The sequence below is a fragment of the Aulonocara stuartgranti genome, assembly GCF_965226115.1.
Source record: "Aulonocara stuartgranti genome assembly, chromosome: 12".
NCBI lineage: Eukaryota > Metazoa > Chordata > Actinopteri > Cichliformes > Cichlidae > Aulonocara > Aulonocara stuartgranti.
This window is the reverse complement of record NC_138948.1, coordinates 23,595,271-23,611,044: the sequence shown is the minus strand read 5'-3', so window position 1 is coordinate 23,611,044 and position 15,774 is coordinate 23,595,271. Positions and strand designations below refer to the sequence as shown.

At 40.5% G+C, this 15,774-nt stretch overlaps 1 protein-coding gene across 3 annotated transcripts in view; it reads left to right on the top strand.

The window, feature by feature from the left end:
- adgrv1 (adhesion G protein-coupled receptor V1) overlaps nt 1–15,774 on the top strand; it is a 129,627-nt gene that overhangs the window by 89,396 nt on the left and 24,457 nt on the right. For all 3 annotated transcript variants that reach the window (XM_082553996.1, XM_082553997.1, XM_082553995.1), the window contains one exon: nt 11,893–12,009. In XM_082553996.1, the coding sequence (XP_082410122.1) occupies nt 11,893–12,009 (117 nt within the window). The remainder of the gene's footprint in view (nt 1–11,892; nt 12,010–15,774) is intronic.

The following is a 15,774-nucleotide window of genomic DNA, read 5'->3' as shown; positions in this document are numbered from 1 at the left end:
CCGCGAAGCCATACCAAATTACTATTAGAGCTGGCCTACTGGTATTATACAGCTAATATATATATTGTTTAGTATTAAGCTTTGCTTGTTCCATATTCAGCTTTCCAGCAAAACTTATTTGAGTCCATAAGAAAAGATTCATTCTTATATCTGGAGGAAGATTTTTTTTCAATAAGTATTAACGTTAGCCCGCGACTTTGTTCCAGTTTTGAATTTGGCCCACTGTGTATTTCAGTTTGACACCCCTGATTTAAGGGGTTTGGGACTTGATTCAACAGGTCTGCCAGTAATCAGGCCAGAGTGTTTTTACTGAAGTTGAACTTAGTCACAGTTAATTCATGATTTAATGATTTAAACTTAACGAGACAGGTTAAGTTTGGATAACTTTTCTCTCTTAATCAATGAAATCATCATTTAAAAACTGCATTTAGTATTTACCCAGGTTATCTTTGTCTAACATTAAAATTAGTTTGATGATCTGAAACGTGTAAGTGTGACAAATACGTCAATCAAGAAGGGGGCAAACACTTTTTCACACCGCTGTATATTGTAGCCTGATTATCTTCATCACTGATGACTTTTTGTGCAGATAAAGTAAACTGCACTCTAGACAGCTTACTGCTCGTTTGCATTACACTGCAGAAGTACTACTAACTTTGCATTTGCATATGTTTAAAAGACATTACATATCTGTGTTTTTGATCTTCTAGCTGCATGTGTGCCTGTTTATTTGTTAATATGTAGCAATGCAAATGGATTAATTCTAGTGGTTGTTTAACCATATGTTGTGTTCAGAGAGTCTAACCTTTGTAGCCTCTGAAAGTTACATATAATTCTTTTCTGAAAGTGGGCTATGGTGACCTTAGAAGCATCTGAACTTGTATTTTTACACATAAAGCTAAAAGTCACAGTAGATCATTTTCTACAGTTGCCTGCCTGGTAGCTGTGAAAAAGAGGATGCATCCAAGAGCAAGTCCCAAAAGCAGTTAATTCTGAGTGTGTGTTTTTTTTGTTTTTTGAAAAACTGTGAATAATAATTGTGATACGTCCTGAAAGTATATTCTTATGGACAACTGTAAAACTGAGTTCTAAAAACTTTCTTGCCTAAAACTTACATTCATTACCTGCTTTAACAGTTAAAGGTATTATATAAACCGTCTGTGCATAGACTCTCCTGTGGCAAGTTAAGTCAAGGGCCTGTTTTATTCTGCAGTTACTGTCATTTCTGTAAATATGTTTTTCTGTCACGCAAGCTCCTTTTAAATTTAAGGCCAAAGTGTTGTGACTGCAAGCTGATTTAAAATGCAATGATTAGAAATGTACTTGCTAAACTCCCCAGTCACCTTTAACCTGATTATGTGGAGTCATTCAGTTTGCCATCAGGACTGTTGACACTGTGAATGATAAACAAAGTGGGAGCCTACAGTTGTCAAAGTCCCCAATATCATCTGTTCTATTTTTGGAATTTGACAGCTTGTCTTGGCAGAGCTTTGTATGTTGAGTTGAGTGAACATTGGAAGTTTAGAAAAGTGTTTACACCGAAACTGTTGAGGCCATTCCAGCATGATGTTTGCACACGTTTTCTAGGTTGAGTTGAGCAGGATGTCTCCCTGTTGTTGTCACGTATAGCAGACTCGCAGTAATGGTTCTGCTACTGCCACGTTGTACAGTACACATTTTTGTGAGTCCTTTAAAGCTGTTGTAGTTTTTACAAACTGCAATGAAAGTTTGTAAAATCTACAAACTTTCATTGCAGTTCATTGCAGTTTCATTGCAGAGCTAACAGAGTTAGCTCTGTTTTGCTAACTCAATGGACCGAAATAGAAAATGTGAGCCACCCAACTTCCTCAGTGAGTCATAAAATAATGAACTTAGGAAGGAAACGGCATATTTCCTGAAAAGACTGAGACATATCTATATAAAGGCCTTTTGTTCTTGGGTTACCAGGAGATTGTAATCAGTCTGCCTTGGCAGTTTGTTTGTAATGTGTGTCTAATTGCAGTATTTTCCTGAACATGATTTAATAACTTGAGCTTTAAATGATGAAAACTCATATTATTAAAAAAAAAAAAAGGGTTCCATGGTCCATGGATCATGGAAATGGTCAGACAGGAGTACGTGATATAAACACAAATGTTTGCAATCTTGTTAAGAAGTGACCCACTCATTTAACCCACTCCCCCCAATATACACACATAACCCCTGCCTTACAAACTTTGGCTGAGCAACCAAACCCTCATCGCAATAACCTGTAGGGGTCACTATAGCTCCATGACGAGAGCCAAGTTCAACAGCAGCGGTGAATGAAGTTTCTGATCAATGACTTCCCTGAGCTCTGCTCATTTTTATGACTAGAGCTTTTTGAAGCCCACAGAAAATCCTTCACAGGCACAGGAGGGAACATGTTTGACTCACATTTCCATCTCAGTTTTCTTTGAATGAATTCACCTGTTGTGGAATGCAAGTTGTAAACAAGTTTCCTCATTAGGCAGAATTTTAACTGCTAGTTAAAAAGTGTGCAGTCAAGATATTGTTTATATCCAAGCAATCTGCAAGTACCTTGCAAAAATTACAAGAGCCCCCAGTTAAATTACAACTAGAAGATTAAGTTGAAGGTCCAAGCAACCTGTTTAGTCATAATTTATTGAGTTAGATAGAAAGGGCCAATTGAGACTTTATTAAATGCATGATGTCACAGCAGTTGGTCTTATTAAGTCTAAATTACAAAGGGAGACACCAAAGTAGAGTATATGATAGATATGCTGGCAGGAGTAGCATGAATGGAGCAAGCAATATCTTATCCAGAGTTTTTCACAAATTGATTGGCTTTACAGCCAGCCATTGCCACACCCTGAGGACTGCTCCAGATCAATCAGTTTTCTTAATCAATGGCTTGTTAGACGGAAATGAATGAAACAGCTTAAGAAGGTCAGTGTAGGTTTCTGCAGGCTTTGTGATCACTGTAGTTAGACTTGCAATTATCCCGAACCTTAGAAATATTGCTAATCTGGAAGAAGCAGGTAAGCGTGGAAAGACTGTTCATGGCGGGGTTGTCATAATCAGATGTGAATGATTGTAGTAGAGAATTTCTCAACATTTGTGAATAGAACACAATTTGACCTATATTTTAGCCTCCTTGATGTTTTGCTGTATGACATTTCATCCGTTTATGCAGAATAACATAAAGCAAATGTCTTTACTGGTCAAACCATGGCAGAAAACTGAAGAAGTCAGTATGAGGGCTGAATCACACCCACATCATGAATGCACTGTGGGACACACAGAGGTTTGTGGTAGGGCAAAGTAGACCCATTGAGTGTGTGAGCTTAGGGAGCTGACCTTGAACAGCTGGTTACAATGTTTTTATAGCTGTGTATGAATGTGTGTGTGTGTGTGTGTGTGTGTGTGTGTGTGTGTGTGTGTGTGTGTGTGTGTGTGTGTCCCATTGCTTGCAGAGAGTTTTCTGTCTGGTCCCCAGATTTCCTCTCACCAGATGTTGAAGAAACAAATTCAAGAGACTTCTTAAAAGTAGCCATGTTGAGATCAAAAGCAGCTTCAGTTTCCAGCAGTACTGAGGCTCTTTGACTGAAGACTAAATAGGAGAAAGAGGAGGCCTATTAGGAATGCAGCTAAAACTGCTTCATGTGGGTGGTACTATTGAGTCCTCTGTATGGAGGAGTTAGCATTATTGCTGGTAGCTGTGTGAGTATAGAATAAGCAGTGACAAAAAGATCCAGCAATAACAAAAACAACAATGTGGTTAGTTTCAACAGAGTATCAGTAGATTGTTTATGTATTGATATCTATTGATATTTTTCATTCACTTTTTGTGTGAATATAAGGACGAGGGGTCTTCACAAAGTCAAAGAGACAGCATAAACAAGCCTGGATTTCCACATTCCCCAGACTTTAAATAATGACCCTAATGACACTGTGAATTTGTTGACAGCTTTTGAGTTTGTCCCCTATTGCTGAATCACCTCTGCCTTTGAAAGCTTGAGACCTGCAGGCTCTCACACTATTGTTTATTCTGGAAATACAGTATATCAGTTGATCCCAAAATACACGGCGGACGCTCCTGATATCATCTTCCTGTTTCGTGCAATCACATACATCCAATTACAGCACTGCAGTCTGTCCTCACGTAAGCAAAAGTAGCTGCAGCGTTGTGGCTGTTTGGATGTGAAACAGAACAAAGAGGGTGGGTGTTTATTTGCTAACAGCTGGCTCAGCAAGTATGTCCCAACCAAAGATTCAACCCAAAACACCTGTGAACTTTACTTTTCCCTCAGACCTTAAGCAACTGAGCACACTTGAAATAGCTGATCATTATCAGATTTGTTGGGAGCATATGTGATTTTGTGAGTTGCATACAGAGGCTTTAAGTTGCAAAAATACTTAAATAGTTTCTTTTTTTTTTTAAAAAGCAAGAGTGCTACTCTGAAAATGTGACAGTAGGAGGAATCATTTTCAGTATTTTGATAAAGCTGCGTCATGTCAGCAAATGCTCAATCGCTTCTTCTTCTTTGCAACACACACTGGCCCACTAACCCACCTCTCAGCCACTTTTGTGTCACCTGTTTCTTGCAACTGGCTGCACTATATGTATCAGCACATTGAGGGGCTGAAGCATGCAAAGACTCTGATGTAATTCTGCATATTCTAGAAAGGTGTTTCTGAGGTGTTTGTGAGATGAGGAGGTATGAATGATTGCGATTAGAGAAATAAAACTGGTCCACGGTAAGTGAGAAAATTATGGTGGAAATGAGAGTGAAGTGGTAACGTTATATATTTCTTTTCCCCTTTTGTTTTCTTAAGCTCTTTCTGAACAAAGGCATAAGAGGAAACACCCAGGGTGCAGGCTGATGCTGGAGCCAGCTAGATCAGACCGGTAGCTGTTAGAGAGTAGGGGGTGGTGAAGGAGAAGGGAGGCGAGAGAAGAGGAGGGGGAGATGGGATGAAGGGTGGAGCAGCGGATGGGGTGGGAGAAGGGGGAAGAAGGGAAAAAAAAGATGTGACGAGGAAAGCTGGAGGTGGAGGAGCAGGGGAACGCAGAGGTTAAGTGTTTCGGGACACAATATGAGATGGATACTCTGGCAGACAGCTTAGACCCCACTCCATCAGTGATGTAATGCATATGGCAGATTCTATTTTTAGCCATCCTAGTACACTTAGCTCAGCATACAGGGCGATCGATCAGCTGCACACTGACTGCGAGTATTAGAGCTGCAGCCAACAGCACCTAAATATTTTGCCTCTGTGCAGTTTGATGTTGTAGGATTTCTCCTTTGTCGTGTTAACAAGTAAATATGTGTTTTTGGTGGCATTTTGCACTGTACATTATGTGTTCTTTTGTCTTTATCTTGACGATGTTGCTGTCGGTATCATTTAGATTGCCAGGAAAAGTTCATGAAAAAGGGCATTTAGTTATTTTTATGCCAGTTTGTTACAATATGTTAAATGGCCTGTATTTGTATAGCGTTTTACTTAGTCCCTAAGGACCCCAAAGTGCTTTACACTACATTCAGTCATCCACCCATTCACACACTGGTGATGGCAAGCTACATTGTAGCCACAGCTGCCCTGGGGCGCACTGACAGAGGCGAGGCTGCCGGACACTGGCGCCACCGGGCCCTCCGACCACCACCAGTAGGCAACGGGTGAAATGTCTTGCCCAAGGCAAGGCAAGGCAAAGGCAAGGCAAGTTTATTTGTATAGCACAATTCAACAACAAGGTGATTCAAAGTGCTTTACAGAGACATTAGAAACAAGAACAAATAAAAAGCATGATTTAAAATTGATTAAAACAAGCAAATAAACTAACTAACTAATTAACAAACAAACAAACAAACAAACAACAGTATATAAAATCAAAACAGATAAAATCAGAACAGTAGATAAAATCAGTAGTTAAATGTAAGTTTTGAAATTTAAGCTTAAAGTGTGGATTTGGTGCTTTATTCAAATGCAGCTGAGAACAGGTGAGTCTTCAACCTGGATTTAAATAAACTGAGTGTTTCAGCTGATCTGAGGCTTTCTGGGAGTTTGTTCCAGATATAAGGAGCATAAAAGCTGAATGCAGCTTCTCCGTGTCTGGTTCTGATTCTGGGAACTGATAAAAGACCGGATCCAGATGACCTGAGGGATCTGGAAGGTTCATACTGGGTCAGGAGGTCATTGATGTATTTTGGTCCTAAACCATTCAGAGCTTTATAGGCCAGCATCAGAACTTTAAAGTCTATCCTCTGACGGACAGGCAGCCAGTGTAAGGACCTCAGAGCTGGACTGATGTGGTCCACTTTTTTGGTCTTAGTGAGGACTCGAGCAGCAGAGTTCTGAATGAGCTGTAGTTGTCTGACTGACTTTGTAGGTAGACCTGTAAAGATGCTGTTACAGTAATCAAGCCTACTAAAGATGAATGCATGGACTAGTTTTTCCAGGTCCTGTTGAGACATCAGATCTTTTATCCTTGATATATTCTTGAGGTGATAGTAAGCTGACTTTGTTATTGTCTTAATGTGTTTTTCTAAGTTTAGGTCTGCATCCATCACTACACCCAAATTTCTCGCCTGGTTTGTGGTTTTTAGATGTATAGATTTAAGTTCTCTGGTGACCTGTAATCGTTTTTCTTTGGCGCCAAAGACTATTACCTCAGTTTTGTTTTTGTTTAGCTGGAGAAAACTGTGGCACAACCAGTCATTGATTTCCTCAATGCATTTACCAAGAGCCTGTACAGGGCCTCGGTCTCCTGGTGACATTGTGATATATATTTGTGTGTCATCTGCATATCTGTGATAGTTTATTTTGTTGTTGTTTATAATCTGTGCCAGTGGTAGCATGTAGATGTTAAACAGAAGGGGTCCCAAGATGGAACCTTGGGGAACTCCACATGTGATACTTGTCTGCTCAGATGTGAAGTTACCTATTGATACAAAGTATTTCCTGTTTTCTACGTATGTTTTGAACCAGTTTAGTACAGTTCCTGAAAGACCTGTCCAGTTCTCCAGTCGTTTGAGTAATATGTTGTGGTCAACTGTATCAAATGCTGCACTGAGATCCAGTAAAACTAAGACTGACATTTTTCCACTGTCTGTATTCAGACATATGTCATTGAACACTTTGGTCAGAGCGGTTTCAGTGCTGTGATTCTGTCTAAAACCTGACTGGAAGGCATCGTAGCAATTATTGTGTTTTAAGAAGTAATTGAGCTGTTGAGAAACTGCTTTTTCAATGATCTTACTTAAAAATGGGAGATTTGAGATCGGCCTGTAGTTGTTCATTTGTGTCTTGTCAAGATTGTCCTTTTTCAGTATAGGTTTGATTACAGCAGTTTTTAGTGATTCTGGAAACACACCTGATAATAAAGAAAAGTTGACGATCTGTAACAGGTCTGACTCTAAAGTCTTTGAGACCTTTTTGAAAAAACTTGTTGGCAGGACATCTAAACAGCAGGAGGAGGAGTTCAGTTGACCTAAGATGTCCTCCAGGTCTTTGCTGTTAATAGGTTGAAATTGTTTCATGGTGTTTAAACAGTTTTTTGGTGGACACAGTACATATCCTGGATCTGCTGTTGATGTACCAATTGCTTGTCTAATTTTTTGGATTTTTTCAGTGAAGAATTTGGCAAAGTCATTGCAGGCCATGGTCGAATGAAGTTCAGCTGCCACTGACACAGGAGGGTTTGTTAGCCTGTCAACTGTAGAAAATAGGACACAACGACTGAGACTGTCGGAGCCGGGGCTCAAACCTTCTGATTATAAGATGAACTGCCAACTCATGAGCCATGATCGCCCCCTATACAATACAAAAATGTGTTTACATCTTGTCCAGTGAAAGTAAAATTATTCCCAAGGCAGTAGGAACAAAACAAAGCACAATAACAGCAGTGAATGGGGTGCTTCCAGGCCACAAAACAAATGGGGGCTTTCTGACATTTCTTGGAAATTTAGCCAAAGCGATGAATGAATAGTTATTGAAGCTCAACGTCATTGGTCTGATGACAAAGTCTGTGGATGAAGAGCTGCTTCTGTATTATTTTCTGTCTAATTTTCTTTGTTATTTACTTGTTTTCAGTTATGTTGTGGAAAAAAACTGCATGCCTGAATTGTATCTTTGTATACTGGGGCAATCGATTACCAGGACAGCTGGATGTGTGTGAGCTTTGGTGATTCCTGTTTTATCAGACACAAGAACATGCAAGCACACACACAGCACAGACTTCACTGACAGGACTTGTATTTAGAGTCCTGTATCACCTCCCAGTGTCGGCTGTGAATAAGTCTATAGCCTGAGGGTCTAGACAGGTTGACTCCCAGTGTGTTACACAATAGGGGAAAAAAGAGCCTGGAGACAAAAAGCAGATCAGTAGCTTATAAACTACCTGATAAACTTCATGTCCACACCTGTCACTTCCCCTTACTCTACCAACCTATTCCATATTGGTAGGTCACACTGCGAGTGGACTGAACAATGACATTCATACCTTCTTTGCTAACTTCTGTTAGCTAATTAGTTATAGCTATCCATGACAAACTGAGCCCTGTAACAGAGGCATCCTATTAAAAAATATAAATATAGTTTGTGTTTAATGTAACCAGTGATTCATTACCATTCTGACAGTTGGCTATAATCCCATTATAAGATTTCCATCTGAACAGTGACTACTACCCAAATGATCACTCCTCTCATCAAGTTTAATAAAATTTCTTTGGCCACATAATAAGGGGAGTAATCATAATGATTCAAACACTGTAAGCGTAAGGGTGCGGCTGTGTGGCAGGCAAGATGTGGATTCAAATGCAGGACTTGGGAGAAAGAACATGAACTCAAAAAGCAGCTTTAATGCTGAACTCTTCACCTAAAATACAAAATAGACAGCGACTAAGCAGGCGCAGATGATTCAAACGCGAAGAATCTCCTGGGAAACGTGGAACTAGAAAACACACAAGCACTAGGGATTATGAAACAAAGGACAAGGGGAGACTCAGACAAGATATGCATACACAGGTAACGAGGGGAGATGAAGCAGGTGTAAGGACAGTTACAGATACTAATCGGGAAAATGAGCCGAAGGAAGTGAAACCTAACACAAAAACACGGAGAACAATACCATAGCAAGTCGTGACAGATTTAGCTAACTTTGATTCAGTGCCCTACATAAGAGTTAGTTGTCAACCACATGATATGAAGTGTGATGTATTAATATGTCCCTGTTGAGTGGTAACAATAGAGTGAGAACAAAAGCAAAAAAGAGAGCCTGCTCCTCATGTGCTTGTGTGTATCTGTTTGTACTACTACCTACTGAATGCCTGTTGGACAAGGCAGATAAAAAACAGACGAGTTCTAATCAAATCAGATCTTTAACTTATTCAGAGTGGTTGCTTTTACCTCGCTTCTGTTGTTGAGAACAAGAACAGTACAAAAACAGAGCCTCGTGCATTTCTAAGAGGCAGTTACATGTTCAAAGCACTGCATATGTTCATTTCAGTCCTTTGCCTTTCCCCCATACATAGCTGTTTCTCTGTACCTGTCATTTTGTCACCGCCTGCCATTAGGTTCACTTCCTGCGACTATTAAGCTATTTCACAAAAGGCTATGGTAAACTTGTGTGGATTCATTGGTCAAAGCTGTATTATTGCATGAAACGGACACAGAATCTGACCTAAAAAATCATGAAACTCTTACAATGAACATAGCCAAGATGCCAGTGAGGCCTTGGACCTCACGTTATTACACGAGGTAATTATACTTTCTAGTCACTCTTGCCCTTCTTGCTCTGGCACTTTTTGCTTAGTACCTATGGTCAGGCCACACCCATCTCCCAGCAGGCTGTTTATTTCGATTCCAGCTACGTACTTGTGAAGTTTTGTGACTTTATCTTGTACGTTTGCAGTTTTCTCCCAGATATTTGAATCACCTCTGTGGTGTCTCTTGAACCATCATTTGTCCACACAAATGGCGAAAGCAACATCTTAGCTACACAATCACAGCTCCAATGTCTCAACATGTAAGCACCTACTAAATTATTTACAAAAAAAAAGTTATCTATTCCAATTTTGCCATGATGATGCATACAAACTCACACACTCAAGGTGAAAACAATATTACCTGTGCTATCACAGCTGCTGATAAACTGAAGTACACATTAAAGAGAATGTTTAGTATTTATTGTTACTCTGCTTGGTTTTTCAAAGTTATAATCTTGGTGCATATATCTACATCACGTTGGCTCATGATTTTATATCTTGCAGATTTTAAGCATTTGGTAATTTCCCCCCATCATTTTGCTTTTAGGCGACATAAGCATAACTCTGCTAAAAATACCTAACCCTGTTTTTTCCCATAAGCTACCCAAACAGCTTGTTGATTCAGGCATCATTCCTGGTAGCTCATGCACGAATTTCCTTCCTATGCCATCCTATCCACATACACACCCTCCAGGGCTTGGTGTACCAATGAGAAAGTGACTTATGATTCTTAGTTTCCTTAAAATAGGGACTGACTTTTCCTCTCGCTCAGCAAGAGGATGCAGACAGGGTTGGGAAGTGCTGGAAAATCCAGAAATGGACATTTTGGGATTTCCTAGGTTAACAAAAAGTTAGAAAATATGACCGACCAAAATTTCAGTGGAAAACCTATAAAGAATAGACATTCGAGAAGTGACTGCATGACGTCAGCCTATTTAAACATGCAGTATTTGTGGTGTCATCTAAAAGGCAACAAGTATAAGCTGTGGGTCGATGAGTTTGGAAAACAGGTTTCACCATGCTTATGCGGTAACTGTACAGACTGACGTGATGAAATCAATGAAACCACAGAGTGCTACTGGCTTACTAAAGCGCACGGTCTATATATAATGTATATTGTAGTATCAGTATACACTGAGGTGTTTCAGAGAGGTAGATATCTGTATCTGGTATCTGATCTGTAAAAACTGTGACTGTTAAAGTCAGACCTAATTACTCAAAGATTAGATGCTAGTTAAAATTGAAATTTATTCAGCAGACACCTTTCTTATTACCTAAAGCCGTTTTTGCTACTTGTTTGTTGACAATAATGAAAATGTAGGCAACACTTGAGACCAAGTTATCATTCTTCCCACAACTCTCAACTCCTGCTGTCGTCCATTCACCCCCTATCTGGTCCATGGCACTGGCAGTGATCCGACAGGCTGCAGGTTATGTAACAATCACCCGGCCGCTTTGGCACTAGAGTTTAATAAAACTTTCTGATGGACAACAGAGCAGCAGTATTTTGTGCTGTCCTCATGGGTTTTCGACACAATCCTGCCTCTAATCATATAGATTGCATTTTTGCCCCATTGCATTCATGCTTATGAAACTCGCTCTCCCTTGCTGCTGTCTCTTTTGCCTTCTCTTGCTCGCTCTCTCTCACACACACACATATGCACACTTTCCACAAGCTGTTTTTGTAACGTGCATCACCCACACATTTTTGCATTCTTTGTGTGCGTGTGGGATGAAAGGACGATATGACAAAACATATTTATCAGTGTTGTAGATGCTTTTACTTTTCCTTCCGCCTTCAGAGCTTGCTGCAAGGTGATGTAACAGGTCTGCAGGATGGGATATCTCTCTTTGGGAGGTGTGCATATCAGAGTCCTGCAGTCTTCTTTAAAAATGTATACACTATATAACAGGCAATAAATGGCCTCATGCTCAATGTGGACTGCTGACACTGCACTCAGCCTGTGTGGGTGTCAGTTTGGCAGGCATGCAAAATCTGACTGTGTTGTGTAAAATCTGCATATGCAGTAGTTGAAATGAAAACTTGTTGCTTTGTCTTTATAGTCACAAGGATGAAAAGTTGAGTTAAAGACAATACTAAACTATTTCAAATGTGTGTTTCTCTTTTTATCATGTTTGTCTGCAGATTTGTTTCCTGGTGTCAGCTTTCCGTGGCCAAGTGTTTTCAGAGGACAGCTGTGCTACTCTGGCGCTCTTCTCTCATTATTTCCATCTCAGTCAGTTCTTTTGGATGCTCATACAGGTAATGATAGGTTCACAGTGAACACTAGATACATGTGAGGAGGAAAAAAAAAACACTTTTGATTTCTGACAAGTGGAAAAAATGTATCTTTCTGTAACTGCCTTTTGCATTTGTGTAAACAACATTTGGAAGAAGCGACTGCTATGACAACTGAAGATCGATGCGATACAACACATGTGCTACGGCAAGGGGGAGAAAGGACGTCAGGTCACCCAAGACTGGGTACCAAGTATGACTGAAGGAGCGTTAGGTGCAAGAGCAGCTGACCTCACTTGAAGAGGTATACCAGAGAGACAGAAGCCAGGGGAATAAACCGCTCCAAAGAACCAAGGCATACTCTGCTAATTGACGAGAGACACCCAGAATAGCTAACCGAAGGCCAAACAGTCCTAATCCCCAAGGATCTCCAGAAAGGACCAGTCCCATCCAATTACCTGCCTCAGTACCACGTGGAAGCTCCTGTCAGACATCATAGTGGCACATGGCTCAATACATAAACAGGGCACAAAAAGGAATTGGCAAGGAATACCCGATTGGAAAAACAGTTTGGAGCCTTCATCAGGAACTCAATGGGGATGTGGTGAACAACACTAGAGGCCAACTTCAAGCCTATAGCACATGTCACCATCAAGTGTCATTGACAAGATTGGCTACAGATACCCACTACGGAATAGAACAATCATCAGGCGCCATGGATGACGTCAAGCTGTATGCCAATAGTGAACGACACATTGATTCACTGATCCACAACACTAGGATCTATAGTAATAACATGTGAATGTGAATGTCATTTGGACTGGAGTGTAGGCAGATGGTAACAAAGAGATGGAACATACTCAGAACTGAGGGGATCTCACTACCAGAAGGCAACATTGCAGACACTAAGGACAGCTACAAGTACCTGGGAATCCCACAGGCAAATGGGAAACACGAAGAGGCGCCTAAGAAAGCTGCAACCACCAAGTACCTGCAGAGGGTAAGGCGAGTCCTGAGGAGTCCGCTGAATGGGAAGAACAACACATATGCCCTGCCCATGATCAGATACCCTGCTGGGATAATAAACTGGCCAAAGGAAGCCACTGACATGAAGACAAGGAGGCTCCTGACCACATATGGTGGGTTTCACCCCAAATCCTGCACTGTGACACTTTATGGAAAATAGCCACAACAGACCATGTGCTTAGTGAATACCTCAGGCAATAGAAACCCAAGAAAGAAGTGGAGATGGAGAACAACCATCACGGAAGGACAGGCCCCTGCACAGTATGTACCAGCAGATAGAAGAAGTGGCTGGATCCAGAGATCCCACCAGTGGCTGGACTGAAAGACAGCACAGAAGCACTAATCATCGCAGCACAGGATCAAGCTCGGAGCACAACATAAATAGAAGCTGGGATCTACCACACCAAGCAAGACCCCAGATGCAGGCTGTAAAAAGATGCCCCTGAGGCAATCCAGCACATAACAGCAGTGTGAAAGATGCTAGCAGGCAGGGTATGCATGGGACGCCATAACCAAGTTGCCAGTATAGCATATAGAAACATCTGCCATGAGTACTGCCTGGAAGTGCTGAAGTCAAAATGGGACATGCAACCGATTGTGGTCGAGAATGACCGAGCTTAGGTCCTTTGGGACGTCTGTGCTGTCTGTTTAAATATGATTCTCCACCTTCCTCCTGCCTATTTTATCTCATAATTTGGCATTGCCAAGGTTCCTATTCTTTCTTTTTATTTCATACATATGGCATTTGGTTTATGTGCAACAGGCAGTGAAATTTGATTGTTTTACCACATCTACTGGGGCAGTCATAAAGTTACCAGTACACTGCACTGGCATGCCCTTTGCCCAGGATCACCTTATAATACCTTACAAGGACCCTAAACAGCTCTTTCTTAACAAGACCTTCTTATTCTCTTATTTCTTTCTTTGCATTATATTGGTCAACACCAAAGCCACCCAGGATTTTTAGGAACATGAAGACTGTAAACATACATCTGTGCATTGTAATTGTAGTTGTAATCCTGGAAAGAGTTTATTGATGACTTATGACCTGCTGCAATAGCAAAGGAATGCAGGGAGAGGTTTCATCAGCAGCTTTAGTGCTGCTGCTGTGATAAATCCTTTTCCTAAGTAATCCGCCTCCTAACGAGTCCTGAACTGCAAAGAAACAAAGGTAGTTGCGTAATACAGGAAATCCTTGGATGTTTGTTTATTTATTTGTAATTTTTGAAATATAACCTGATTAAATAGATTTGACAGACATTAGACAATAACTTTATCTATATTATTTGTCTGTGCCATACATATGTATTTGTTGTGTAATTCTTCCAAACAATCTTAAATCCACTTGATGACAATCAAGCTGAAGGCTCAGGCTCAGTTGTTGTCATTTTTTGTTTTTTTAAGAAGGGAAATGAGATTTATCACCATCATAAATCACAATTTATGCTATTATGAGTCAAACTGAATTCACAGTAACAAAAATACCGTCACATAAGACACATGTTACCAATAGGAATGGTATCCCTAAATGAACTTCCCCATCTACCCATCTTTTCCCACCTGTTGTCCTTCTCTTGCATAACATTTGCCTTGTTCTCATCAATCTTCAACCTTTTGTAACATGTGACATGCGTACGTGAACATAACCAGTGTTTACATAGGGAACATAGTATGTAATAATGTTATTGGTAAAGTATTATAAGATTAGCTGTGGCATAAGCTGACCACAGCAGGGTAATACTGGAACCATGCAACGGCGTACGTGTTGGACGCAGTGGGCTTTTTCTCATATCTGATTGTTTACTATGACTTCTGGGAGATTTTATGGGATAAAGTCTCAGGCCGAAGGCTTTCATGTGGCTTAAGCGGTGTTAGAATTTGGATGGGCAGATCTGGAGCTCAAATAAAATTGGTTGTGACATGCAAGCTGGTTTTAGACAGACATGGTAGTAGTTAGTAGGGTAACAGCTGACTGGATCGAGTGAAAGACGCAAACAGTGATTCACCCTGTAAAGAATTCAAATAGGAGGATTAATGAAGCATGAAGAAAAAACACTTAGGCTTTTGTTGGTTTATTTATATACTCACTCACAGATTTGTTTTGTTTCATAACATGCCCTGTTCGTTAAGGTTGAATTTAAATAGAGAGCCAGACTGTGTGATAGAAAAGGCAGATATGTTACAAAGGTAAGGAAGTGTTATTCATTAGAAGCACAATTTCAAAAAAGACGGGCAAACAAAGCAGGACAAAAGGAAGAGAGGAAGAAAAAGTAATACAACGTAAAGGCCAGGACCATGGCATTGTTCTTTAACACCCCTTCAAAAAATATCTTGTTATTTCATAAATGTCAACTCTAACTGTGAATGTAGCTGACAAGAAAAATATTACCGCCACCTTGGCTTTCACTGATGCGGGGAACCGAGACCCTTCCATCCTCACCAACATCTCTGCATTGACCCCAGTGATGTCTCACCACTCAAGTTTCCCTCAGATCAGGTAGCTGCTTTCAGATAAGTGGCTTATATGAGTGGGCGCCAGCAGCCCATCTCAGGGCATGACAAAGACCTGAATCAATAACAGCAGTGTGAGTGTGTGTAATTGAGAGTAGTGAGAACGGGCACGTCCAAAACCTGATCAGGGGAATATGCACTGGCATAAAGCTTGAAAACACACAATAATGTGGCCACTGTCCAGAGCAGCTATGTGTTGAATGCAGAGGTTTGCAGTTAACATCAGCTTACTAAAAATTGCACATTATTAAA